This window comes from Bactrocera latifrons, unplaced genomic scaffold (assembly GCF_001853355.1).
Source record: "Bactrocera latifrons isolate USDA-ARS-PBARC rearing strain unplaced genomic scaffold, ASM185335v1 scaffold_103, whole genome shotgun sequence".
NCBI classification, from domain to species: Eukaryota; Metazoa; Arthropoda; class Insecta; order Diptera; family Tephritidae; genus Bactrocera; species Bactrocera latifrons.
The window spans coordinates 794,310-806,935 of record NW_017534442.1 but is presented as its reverse complement, the minus strand read 5'-3'; the positions used below and the strand labels follow the sequence as shown (position 1 = coordinate 806,935).

At 38.5% G+C, this 12,626-nt stretch overlaps 2 protein-coding genes across 6 annotated transcripts in view; one reads left to right on the top strand and one right to left on the bottom strand.

The window, feature by feature from the left end:
* Nucleotides 1-2,835: 2,835 nt before the first annotated feature.
* On the bottom strand, nt 2,836-5,293 carry LOC108968316 (BRCA1-associated protein). Its single transcript, XM_018932275.1, has 6 exons — nt 5,025-5,293; nt 4,604-4,970; nt 4,355-4,525; nt 4,125-4,291; nt 3,450-4,068; nt 2,836-3,387 (listed from the first exon to the last, which is right to left on the bottom strand). Exons 1-6 carry the CDS (start codon nt 5,089-5,091, stop codon nt 3,078-3,080), a joined length of 1,701 nt encoding a protein of 566 aa, XP_018787820.1. The 5' UTR covers nt 5,092-5,293; the 3' UTR covers nt 2,836-3,077.
* Nucleotides 5,294-6,779: 1,486 nt separating this feature from the next.
* LOC108968744 (45 kDa calcium-binding protein) overlaps nt 6,780-12,626 on the top strand; it is a 52,689-nt gene continuing 46,842 nt past the window's right edge. For 4 of the 5 annotated variants that reach the window (XM_018932960.1, XM_018932969.1, XM_018932977.1 and 1 more), the window contains exon 1: nt 6,780-7,450. The gene's annotated coding sequence lies outside the window, so the exon portion shown is untranslated. The remainder of the gene's footprint in view (nt 7,451-12,626) is intronic. The other variant, XM_018933004.1, reaches the window with a different exon arrangement.

Below are 12,626 nucleotides of genomic sequence, written 5' to 3'. Positions count from 1 at the left end.
AAGATATTGTCATTCTTGCACGATTCGTATTGCCCGCACGCCTAAGCAGGATTTACGGCGCAGTACGTCTACATGCTAAACTTTGAACCCCGTCGCCATTGTTTATATTTGGCCCACGGAACTGCCGTTAGACATTATATCGTATATTCGCTCTAATTCCGATTAATCCTTATGTTTTTGCTACGTTGTCACTCTTTCTTCCTTAATTGAAGCGTTGTCACCATAAGCTATTCTTTGGTTGTTGCCGCTGCATGATTGCATATACGCTCTATTTCATGAATTTCTTTTGCTGAAACAGTCACTGCGATGTCATCCGCGTATCCAATTATTTGCACCTCCTTGGGTAATGGGAGGCACAGCACTCCATCATATAAGATATTCCACAAAAGTGGGCGCAGGACTGAGGCTTGTGGAACTCCGCCCGTCACCATATAGCTTTGTGATCCTTCGTCTGTGTCGTATAAAAGAACCGTGTACGACAGGTATTTAGAGAGGATATCAGCAAGTAGGGTGGTATTTTCTTTAGTTGAAGAGTTGTTATTATATCAGGCCAGTAGGCTGAATTAAAGGCATTCTTAACATCGAATGTGCTTATTATTCGCTCTAGTATTTTCCCCATCGTGTCTAGCATGCCTTCTTTGACACAGACGCCTCGCTTTGTAACATTTGCTTCGTAGGACTTTCGTCATTCCACCAGTATGCAGGTTTTCTGTGTCTGGCTTGTCTTTTTATGTAGTGTGCCGCCTGTTGTTCCGTTCCTGCAGCAGCGTTGTTCGGGTTGTTATCTAACATAAACTTGAATACTTCCTCATCAATGGTGCCTCTGGTTTGGACTTTTCTTGAGGTACAGAATCTTCATAACGGTATGGGGTTATCTATTTTTAGTGACTGTGCGTTTAAAGGTCGCTTGCCTGCCGGGTAATTTTCCGCATCAGGACACTATTGGCAAATGTTATGTTAATCACGGAACCGTGTCCGTTTTTTTCAAAGGTGTTCTTGTTACCAGTACTTAACAGCATAATGTCCAGCCTTGAGAATGCCTTTAGGAGCGTATTTCCTCTCCTATTCTATTGCCCACGCATTGAAGTCCCCTGCCACAATGTTCATTGTGGTATTCGCAATATCTCGGACCAGATTATCCAGAACTCTTTCGTATTCGTTCTGTTGGACGCTCGGTGGGATGTAACAGCTGTTGCACTTGTGTAGCAGGCATGTCCTGATAATGGCTTAGTTTGGAATGCCTTGTTCCCGCAGGCCGATTACGCTGCTTTTTTCGTTTGATCGGAGCGCCAGTTTTTAGTACTAAGATTTTTGTATTGCTCGCTTATTATTGCCCGGACTCTGCCTGATGCGGCAAACAACTCATCCTCTTTTTATTTTCCTCGTGTCAAGCAGAAATCTCGCCTGGAAAGCAGAAAGGCTTAGCACGGATATTTGCGTGATCTGATGCTTTTTATTGATACTTTATTGATATCACCTAGCTCCTTTCGTCGAGATCCCGAATCTCTACCGTTGTTTCGTGGGTAAGTGCTTTAATTTTTGCCTGATTTCCAAGCACTTTACCTATCTCGTTTGTATAGTCGCCTGTTCTTTCCATTTGCGCATCTTTTAACTCCGGAAGCATTTGGCCTTTGGCCGTCTTTCTAATTCGGATTACATTTTCACCCAGCTACTGGAGAGCTTCATAACAGTACTAAGATAGTCGCTGTAGGTCACATTCCCTGTTCGCGCAATTATGATGACATCAGGTCATCGTGTATATACAACGTCCTTTTCTTCGATCTTGTTCTTGTCGGGTTTTCGACACTCAGCGCCTTTGTGGGCGATCTACCTAAACTCGATGCGCGTTTAAAGGGGTCATATCTCTAGCTCTCTGTTAATTCCGCTATTTGTTACTCCACTGCCGCTATTCATGAGTGCGGCATAGATGTTGCTACTGTTATCATTGTTGCTCAAAGTGTTGGTTATATTGTTACTCATAAATTTATCCACTTTCCACGCTTATTCCCTGCGCATCATGTGCAGGTGTCTATGCTTCCACCCCAGTTCTCTCAGACCTGCCCTTCGCTTTACCGGTCCTGAAAAAGACGTACGGATTAGCGCTTGCCCGGAACAACGCACCCTACTAATCTTAACCCAATCCACACTTCTTGACCAGAGCCCGAAGGGGCTGGTTACAGGCAAACGGCAAGGCTAACACCTCGGCAGAGCAAGCTGTTGTTGTTGTTGTTGTAACGGCAGAGCAAGCTCACATCACCCTGTTCATACTAACAACAGAGAAGTCGTTGCCAGTACGCCACGTTGTGTACCGGTTAAGTTTAGTTCTTTTAACAGCCGCAAGTAACCTGGTGAGCAGACGCTGACCAGGGAGCCGCCCACTATAGTTCCGTCGACCCTGGATATTTTTATTATTCATCACACCTCTGCGTGTTGAAGGGAAAACATATTTCTAAGAGGACGTCATCGGTGATTGCTTATACGTTTAAACTTATTTCGCAACTAACCTGCTACTACAGGCCGTCTGGCGTTCCGCCGACCCATTCGGTAGCTTAGAGCACAGCTATAAAGTTAATACACGATGTACTGCAGTAGTACACTAAGTACGTGGGACGCAAGCGCATCTTTCGGGAACGCCCTCTACCGAATCCAGTCGGTGAGCACACGCTCCGAAGTACATTCGTGGCGGAAGAATATCAGTTCTATTACTTTCCAGACATACTTGAAATGATGTCAAATTAATGCAGAAAAATTTATCATTAATTTATCAGAGAACTTCTTTTTTTCGTTTTGTCTTTCGTGTTATAAACAACCGTTAGGTGAAGAAAAGTTCAGTCCTTTGTGAAGCGATATGTAAAGGTTTATTTCTCATTTTTGTCTATAAGTATGTATGTATGTATGTTTATATAAAGCTATTTAATTTGATTAGCATTCATATTACAATATTATATTTTTAAATGCTTACATAAGAAAAATAGCAGCCACTTTACGTCTGTATGCTTTTAAGTTATAATGAAATTTCTTTATAGTCTACAATAAGCAGAAGTTGAGCCAAGGAAAGGCTGTGGCCATTATAAAAATTAATACTTCTTCTTTCGTCTGGCCGCTTTTCCTGCGGAGGTGCTTGCTTCTGCTTCAGGCACCACTACCGTGCCACCAACAATCTCATCCTTAAGCTCGGAATCGGCAATTTTGCTCTGGGCCTGCATATAGAACATAATGTCGCGCAGTTGCTCCTTGACATCATTCAGCTCAGCTTCGCGTGCCTCCTTGTATTCTTTGTATTGTTTTTCAAGTGTTGCATATTTGGTCTGCCAAGAACTATGATTGCTTTGCAACGTTTTGGAGAATTCACGCTCCTCAGCGAGCTGCTTTTGCATGTCCTTCAATCTGCAATAAATATAAAATATGCGTGTATTCATTTTAAATATTTAAGTTATTGTGACTATTACTTTGTAGCATTTTGTGTCAGCTTGCGCTCCAATATCTGCTTTTCCTTGGTTAGTGTTTGCACTTTTTGCTCCAAAGCGCTCACTTTGCTGCTGTCGTTGTCAGCACCGGCTTTGAAGTCCCGCCATTCCTTTTCCAGGCGATCTAAGCGATCTTCATAATATTTGCGCTGCGTATCCAACTGCGAGGTGAGTAAATATGTGAATTCTAGTTGCATTGAATCGATTTTCTCTTCGCCCTCGTCGTTAGCAGTAGCCACCAATTTGCCATCGGTCTTGTTTTGGAAGAGACGATGTACGAAATTGTCTCCAGCATAGTCCCAGACGCTAGACGTACCCAACTGCATGGCGAAAGTGTGATTCGTGGCACGATAATGTGCCGCAGCGTGACCACCTTGGTAGCGACCACAACCAACGTGACCGCAAATCAGACAAATCCAGAGGGAATCTGTACCCTCGCACTCCATACAAACAGAGTTCTCAAGCAACTCGGGAGTCTGCACATGACGACAAACAGGACATGTGGAATCACCCCATTTTATAAGGCAGTTAGCATGAAAGGCATGATTACATAGTATAGTTAATACGCCATCAACGCTTTCGTCCATACGCTCCAAGCAAACTGTGTTAAATTTAAAACGAATTAAGCAACGATACAAGTAAAAGAGTTTAATATACCTGGACAATTGGGTAGTTCGGTATGACCAGCTGGTGGCACACCATCTCCACCGCGTTCTATTTCCGACACCCATACGGCATGACACAGAGAGTCGGGCTCCAACAAATTATAGGCGGCGCCATTGTACGACTGGTAAAACTCTAAGGCTGCTGCATTCGAGCGAAATCTGTGAAATGTATAGTAATTAAAATTGAGTTCAAAGTACGGTTTTGATGTTCCTTTTAATTACTCTAGTATCACCATAAATTGGTTGGGACTTCCGTCGCGTACAATGCGTATGTGTCGAATCGCCGACTGGCAGGGCGCTACAAAGCCCATTAAGTCATGACAGCTTACACTGGCGGGCACCGCCAACAAGCATAACTTATCGGATGGTCCCTCTTTTAATTCCTTACGCTCACTGGGATATTATATTAAAAAGCAAATTAGGTGAATTAGTTTAAAAAATAAGTGGTAATCTATCTATAGTTTAGCTTACTTTTTCTTGTATAAATGCACAATGCCATTGGTAACTTCCGGATTTCCGGAGAAGAACCCAATTTCTTTGGGAAATTCAGGTGCACATTGTCCTTCTTCGAGCGGTGTAGCTTCACGTGAACCACTAGCTGTTGAGCGCAAATCCCTTTTACGTTCGCCACTCATATCAATCGGTACAGTAGCTTCACCCTCAAGTGTTGGCTGATGTGCTTCAGCTGCTGAAAGCTGTAGCTCGTCGGCGTCTGCCAACAAACGATTTGTGTAGGTTTCAATTACAATCTGGTTGGCTTGTCGCAGACCACGATCACGCTCACGTTCTTTTAGCATGCGCGGATTAGTGGGATGTTCAGCAGACGTGGCTCCGGGTTCTGTAAGTCAATAATTAGTTATATTCTTTCGTAATGCTTATAAAAACTACGCACCAAAGTCCTCACTCAGCTGTGGGTCAATTTCGATTTTTACGATGCACAATGAAACCTGATTTGGCATTTGTTGTTGATGTTAGACAATTTCCCGTTCTACCCTTTATGTTTAACCAATAATACAAAGCTAAAATTTGCCGAAGTTACTTCGGAATCAGCAGCGATTTTATATTCTGCACTTTATCGCACAATTGTCTTTGTTTTTTTCTTCCAAAATTTTTATTTGTGATTCAACGCTCTTTCGTAAAATTTTTTTAAAGGTTTTTTTTTAAATTTTCCTCATGAAATTCACAATTTTTAGCTTTTGTTTACAAATTTTTGCGAAAGTGGGAATAAAAACAGAGCAAATAAATAGTGAACGTCAAAATTTTGAACAAAATAAACACAGCGTTGCTTTCCTAGCGGTATAGAATTTAATTGGCAGTACTCTTTCTTTGCCTGATAGATGGCGCGCAACACAATGTGTTTGTGTTCCTGTTCGATATGTATTTAGATATTTTATAACTTATAGAGTTCTTTTGAAATTTTGTGTGCTTATTGTGTTTATAATATTGTATGGATAATAGAGATAATACACTACAAACAGCGAATTGATGCTATTAGCTATGTAAATGGACTTTCCGTTTTTGCACTAATGAACCATTAATTTTATGTTGAAAAGAAACTTCTTTTTTACATAATTGAGTTAAATCAAAGTGGACATATAGTAGTGATTAATCTTAAAAATTTCAATATCCTAATAAATATTCATTTTGAATATTAACAGTTCTTTAACAGAAGTTAGAAAAACAAAGAATGAATGAAGTGTGTGACGTCATTATAGAGCAGGCATTTTTTAAACGTCTATACTCTCTCGACCGTGTTCACTTTAAAAATGAAATTCGACTGACTTATAAATAGGTTTTCCAACTTTGCATATGTACTTTTGGAACATAAAGCCATTTCAAGGCTTATAGAACGTTTATGCAGAAAGCATAAAATAATAATTTCCAAGAGAACGTGCTCAGAAGTAGTAGAAATATTTGGGTTGAGTAAATACCATAATACTGAGCTCCAGTTATTTTGGTTGTTCCAGAGTAATTGTACAAAGTAATTTAAAGCCATCAATAATCTCTACGAGTTTCTGTCTGTTATTCTGTGTACTTCATAAAATATATGTATAAGCAGCTAATTTATTATTATAATTTCGTGAAAATGAAGAATCAAAACTGTGAAGCTTACAATGCTTTCAATTCTTTGAAATATAGCTCATACAACTATTCGTCAATGCCATAAAACTCTGTGGCCATGTAATGATAGCACACTGTTAATATCACTGCAATCAAGCTCCCTTAGCTGACGTTAACGGTGCTGTTGACGGCCACGTCCTTCCTCGGCCTCGTCCTTCCGTTCGTTGTCGTTTTCACGTCGGCTTCATTGTTGTTGTACAAATTGCCTTTCGTATGTTGCCCTTGCGTAGTCGCTGTCGGCGAGGTTGTTGTGTTGGACAACATTTTGCGCTACAGCCTGCTTCTTCTTGTTTTACATTGCTCTTGCTTGCTTTATAACAGCGATTCGCCTCTACAAGTTTACATGGGTTGGTACGTGTGTGAGGGTTCTGTTTGTTGTTGAATGCCGACACATGTCCAGTTCGGCTCTGTTCAACGTGGCAGCGCCGCAACAACAACAGAGCCAAGCAGCATTGAGGCGTTTCAGTGGCCTTACACGGCGCCAGCGACGACTTCTACTGGCAGTAACTGTTGGTGCGGCGTTGTTTTTGGACATACTGTAGTAGTTGCTCTTGCGGATGGCGCATGAAGCGCGACGATGACGAAGTGTACTGTTAGTGTGCCGTCGGTAGCAGTGTGCCGTGGACGAGTGTGACGATGTAACGCTACTATTTGTTGCATTCACCGTTGAGTTGTTGTTGTAGTTGTGCGGTTTATCATTTCGACTCTGTTGTTTTGCGAGCGTGTGGGCTAGTGGCGCGTCGCGTAGCAACCGTTAGTGAGTACTTACGAGCACACATGCGGACGTGTGTGGGGAGGTGTGTCTGTGTGTTGAGCTTGTTATGAATGAGTGATTTGTGTAGTAAATTTATACAGTGTCTGATTTGCAACAATTGTTGTTGCAGAGTGTGAAAACAAAAGGCGGAAAAAATAACAACAACAGCGAAAGAGAGCAGGCAACAGGGCAAAATAAGTAAAATAACGGCTCATTCTGCAGGTTTTTGCATTTGTGCGTTTGTCTCCTTTGTTTGGCTGCATTTAATTAGCCTAGCAGCTGAAGCAATTTAACAACAACAAGTGCCGAGCCTGAGTCGATGAAAACAACAAAAAAAATACGTATAAGCAAGCGCAGACAGACAACAAGTAAATCAGCAGTCGTTTATGCGAAAAAGTTGTAAAATGTGATGGACTCAAGGGAATGTGGCCCTGCAGTGGGAGGTAAATAAATGGCGGATGGCGGATCACAATTTGCAAATCTGCTTTGAGTTGTTTTTATTTTTGTTCAGTGTTTTTTTTTTCGTTTTTCGTTTTTGTTTTTAGTGCAGCGCAAACAATTTAAACACAAACTTCATTAATTAGTTAATTAACTAATTACAAAAGAAAATTAGAAATTCACACAGCAGCAAAAGCAAACAAGCGTCCGAGCCACGAGTGTACCAACGGCAGGGGGGTTTGCAAAGAGGGAATGCGGAAGGTCGGAAGGTGGAAACAGGTGATGGCAGCGCCAAAGCACAAGCAATGAGAGAGTGATAGTGAGAGAGAGGGCACGGCGTGGTTGTAGCACAAAGGTGAAAAGTGAAGGAAACAGATAAAGTTGAGGCAATGTTTGGCTGAAGGGCAGGAGAAAGAAAGGCGGGTGAATAAGGTTAACAAGTGAAGGATAGCAAAGTAAGAGGCGAATAGCGGAAAGTGAACCAAAGCAGAAAAGTAATAAAACCCAGTAAGCAAGATTCAGTTTAAATCAGACCGAAAGCGAAGCAGCGCACTTAACGGCAGACAAGCGGCGTAGGAAGTAGGGAAACAGCGAAAAGTCATTAGCTGAAAGGTGGAAAAATGCTGTAAAACTAAAAACAGAACTCAAACAAATGCACACACACATACACACAGAAATATACACGTGCATGTAAGCGTGCAGAAGGCAATAAGGCGGCTAAGGTACGCCGTGGCGGATACGTAATGCCATGAGCGAATACGAAAAAGCGCGAAAAATGCAACGGCACAGACGTACAGTTAGCATAGGTATATGAACATATATATGCGTGCATATGTAGATATGTGTGTGTATGCGGGTTTTTAAGCGCGCGACGTCGTGGTAGGATAATAGAAGCCCTAACTAAGCAAACTAGCATTAGCTGAGTGCAGTTGCTTTCGTTGCTGGTAACAACTAGATATGCTCATATGTGTGTGTGTGTTGCATGCTGCTATTGTTGATGGGCACTGCACATCGCCAACACCGCCGTACTCGCGTGCTTAAGAGCATGAGTAAGTGATTGCATTGTGGCTGATAAATATTTAAAATGCTTGTCAATGGAATGTCGATGGCTGGTAATAAGCATCGGGTAAATAAGTTTTATAAAAGTATATCTAATAAATTAAGTGAATAAAGCATGAAGCGTACGGTAAATGTGCATTTGCGGAAAAAGCTTGTAAAATAGCGGCAAAAAGGCACAAAATGGCAGACACTTCAATGATAAGTCAATGAAAAGGAAAATTGTGTAGTAAGAAATGAGCGCAAGCGTAATGTAAAAGTTTGAATGCCTCTTGCTGAAGTATCATTGAACTAGAAATTTTTGGTATACCAGCGTAATCCTTTACAATATAAGCGTCTGGCTAACAAATTCGTCGACGAGGTTTTGTAAACTCAACACATTTACTAAAAAAATATTCCGGTTTTTGACCGATAATCGCGTCGAGAAGCTGAATTTTATAAATTTTTTGAAGAAAGCATAATGCATGTTGAGTTTGATTAAATTAAGTAGAAAGAAAATATGATGTGTCGTTAGAAATTTACTCATTTACTGAAAAGGGGATTTGAAATTAGAGAAGGTGTAATTAATTGAATTTGTTACGATCTTTTAAGTATAATTCGTTCTAGAAAAATTGTTTGAAATCATAATTTGAATTCCTTTATACTCCAACCAAATTGAACAGAAAATAAGAATGACGTCACATATATTTTAATGAATATGTTCAAAACATGATTAAAAATTACATATGTATATGAGGAATTTTATTCATCACTTAGAAATGTGGAAATAAAATTGAAAAAAATTAGGCACGCTTCTTTCCAAAAACAAAAATTAAAAAAAAAATATAATTGACCTCGATTATTTTTTCATATATATTATTTAATCCTGATTTCAACGTTTTACTAACATTCAGTTTGTTGTAAATTTATGTAAGCTTGGTTTCTATATCAGGTATAAATATTTTTATTAAATCTGATGGTTCACAACTTATTTGGACCAGCAATGAAAAGTTTTACTCTCTTAAGGCCATAACAATTTTTGTGGAAGTAAAAGTTATTACAAATAAATGTGTGGTACGGTTTTTTATTGTATTATTAATTTCTATAACACATTTAGAAAATTATCCTAAGTTTTCAAGTTGACCCCAGTAATGGTTTCGGAGATACACTCTTGTACGCTCGAGGATAGCGCGGCTAAGTGCGTTGTCTTTAAACACGTTTTTCTCGATACTGTGTTTTTGAAGTCGGTTGGTAAGATTTCTCAAAAACTACTCAACTGATCTTAAAGAGTTGTAAGTAGTGTTTTTTTTTTTTTTTTTTTTTTTTTTTTTTTTTTTTTTTTTTTTTTTTTTTTTTTTTTTTTTTTTTTTTTTTTTTTTTTTTTGTGGTTACAACTATTTGAGACAGTGAAGTGTTGCGAAATCATCACAAAAATTTTAATGTTTTTGTAAAAATGTCTGCCAAAAATCCAATTTCAGTTTTTATCTTCCTCCATCGCGAGTGTACCTTTTATCCGATGGGTCACCGGAACTGGCGCCGCAATGACCGTGTTGTGTGAAAGATTTTTACTTTGGATCTATAACAATTACAATGGGAATTTGTTTTGAAAAATTTAAACTTGTTGAGATTTACTGTATATACATACATATACTCAATTTTTAACGTAAAATTTCTAAACAAGCCAATTCATTTTTTCTTTTATATTCAGTTTAATGAACGAGGTTTCTATCATTTCTTTTACATCCACTTGCGATTACAAGATTCGAAGCCATACTTTATAGCTTAATAATAACACGTTAAAGAAACCTCTAACCTGTTTTTTTCTTGGAAAACTTGAGCACTTATTGTAAAATAATTAATGATTATGAATCCAATTTAACAGGCGTGAAAGGCATCTAAGCAGAAGTAGTTCATGTTCACAAATTCAGCAAATAAATTCTCAATTAACATTACTTCCTCTGTCGGCTGCACCTTGGATTAAGTGGTTTGAGAAGAGCGAATGTTAATTATACCACGCAAGCATGAATGTGACTTCAAAATCGCATAACTGTTTATTGATTAACGCTTTGACAGGTTATTCACAATTCACAAAGGAAGACGTTATTACGAATTTCCAGAAATAGATACTTCGAATCGGAACCTTTGCAGACACGCACGACTGCGCCTATAACGACATAAACCAACACATGCATATACACATAGGTAAAGAACATGAATGACAAACGTGCTATAAATATGAATGTAAAGGAGCCGAAAAAAAAACATGGTGGCGCTGAGTACATTGACATTAAAGTAGAAAGCGGAAAACGGAAGGGAAGTTAAAAGGGAAAAATATTGATGAGGATGATGAAGCAGTGCAAAAGCTACCAACCACCTTAGTCGATGTTGTAACGCTGGAAATTATACTCTAGGCATGGCAGGCAAATGTCGGCAGCGATATAAAATTACGGTAGTGTGTACAGCAACAACAATAGTGAGTACAGTGAAACCGAATATAGCAACTGTAATAACCAACAAAAAAACATGACTGTATGGTGGTAAAAGGTACAGACTGCATATTCATACATAAATGTAGATGTCATCACCTAAAATGTAAAACGATATAACATCAAAAAAATCGAAATTGAGTTTTTTCTTTCTTACGATTCCCTACATTATATTACATATAATAAAATAAAATAATACTTTCAGCTTCTACTGTCAGATAAAACCAATATGTAATCATTTTATAACCGAAGCTCAAATTTTGTTTCAATATGTGTGGTTTCTCTTGCAACGTTTTTGCTTCGCCTGCAAACTTATGAAAAGTAAAGTCACGTTATTTTGTATTTTAGGTGACGATATACCATTATATTTTTTCTGACTTTATAAACACATTTTGTAACTGCGCATGAGGAAATTTGCTTTCAGTCTGAAGGTCACAGGTTCAGTTATCAGCAAAACTCATTTAAAAGCAAACAAATTTCAAGTTTTCTGTTGAAATTTTTGTATTGAATAAATAAATCTTTCCAATAAAAGCATCTACCTAACACTGTTAGCTAACCCAAAAATGCAAATCGAACGAAATACGCGGCCTAAATCTCTTTACCCATAACTTTTCAATAATTTGCATGTATGTGATATATGTATGTATATGGCAAAGTGTTAAAAAAGTGCGCTAACCTCGAGAGTGTAATAAAAATATGTAAAGCTCTTTGGCCAAGAGTCGTAAGAACGAATCGCTACAATGGCTCAAGTGGCTGCATATGGTGGCACCTGCAACCAATGTTCACCGCAGTTTATCGCTGCATTTTCTTCTTACGTTTTTTACAATTTTACGGTTTCACAGACCGGCCGTCACTGCTGGTTCGGTGAGGCAGGCGTGTTGAGGTTAACTAGGCGGCACAATTGCTTTTTCAGGGACACAAACAAATTGAGTTGCATGTGTGTGTGCAGGATTTGTATTTAGGCTAGTGTTGGAAAGTATCGAATACTTTTGAAGATTAGTATTTTTTTTTTTAAGTATAGACGGCTTGAAGACTTAAATAATTTGATGTAAAGAAATTATGTATTAAATGAAAAAAAGAACAAAAAGCTTAAATTTATACCGAAAAATTCGATTCGGCTTTAAAACCTACTTCCTTAAGGAGTTGTATACAGTTAAAAGGCCGGAAAAAGCGAATTTTCCAGAACTTTTTTCTAAAAAAAAACTTTTAAATTCATTGATGCAAGCATTTGTGCACATATTATGGTGTCTTTTAACTGTATTTTAAGGCTGAGTATTAGTAAAGTATTTAATAGGAAATAATTATAGCTGATCTGTGTTTGTCTGTATAATAAAAATGTAGACTGATATAAAACTTAACAGTTTCTTCACTTTGCTTCGTTTAATGTTCGGTGAAGAAGCTCCAGAAAATTCTTCAAATGAAGTGAAGAGTTTTATAAGGATATATATAGTAGTTCGATATAGTTCAGCATTCTCACTGACAAAAGAAAGAAGTAAAGAACTCACTTAGTATCAAGAACTTGAGAAAACTTGCAAAATGAAGAAGAAAAGAACAAGTTTAATTCAAAAGACTTTCTCGAGTAATTTCAAAAAACTAAAATTAATGGCTTTCATGAGTTTGCTCTGGTAAAAAACAACTTTTTTCAAATTTTGTTCCCATA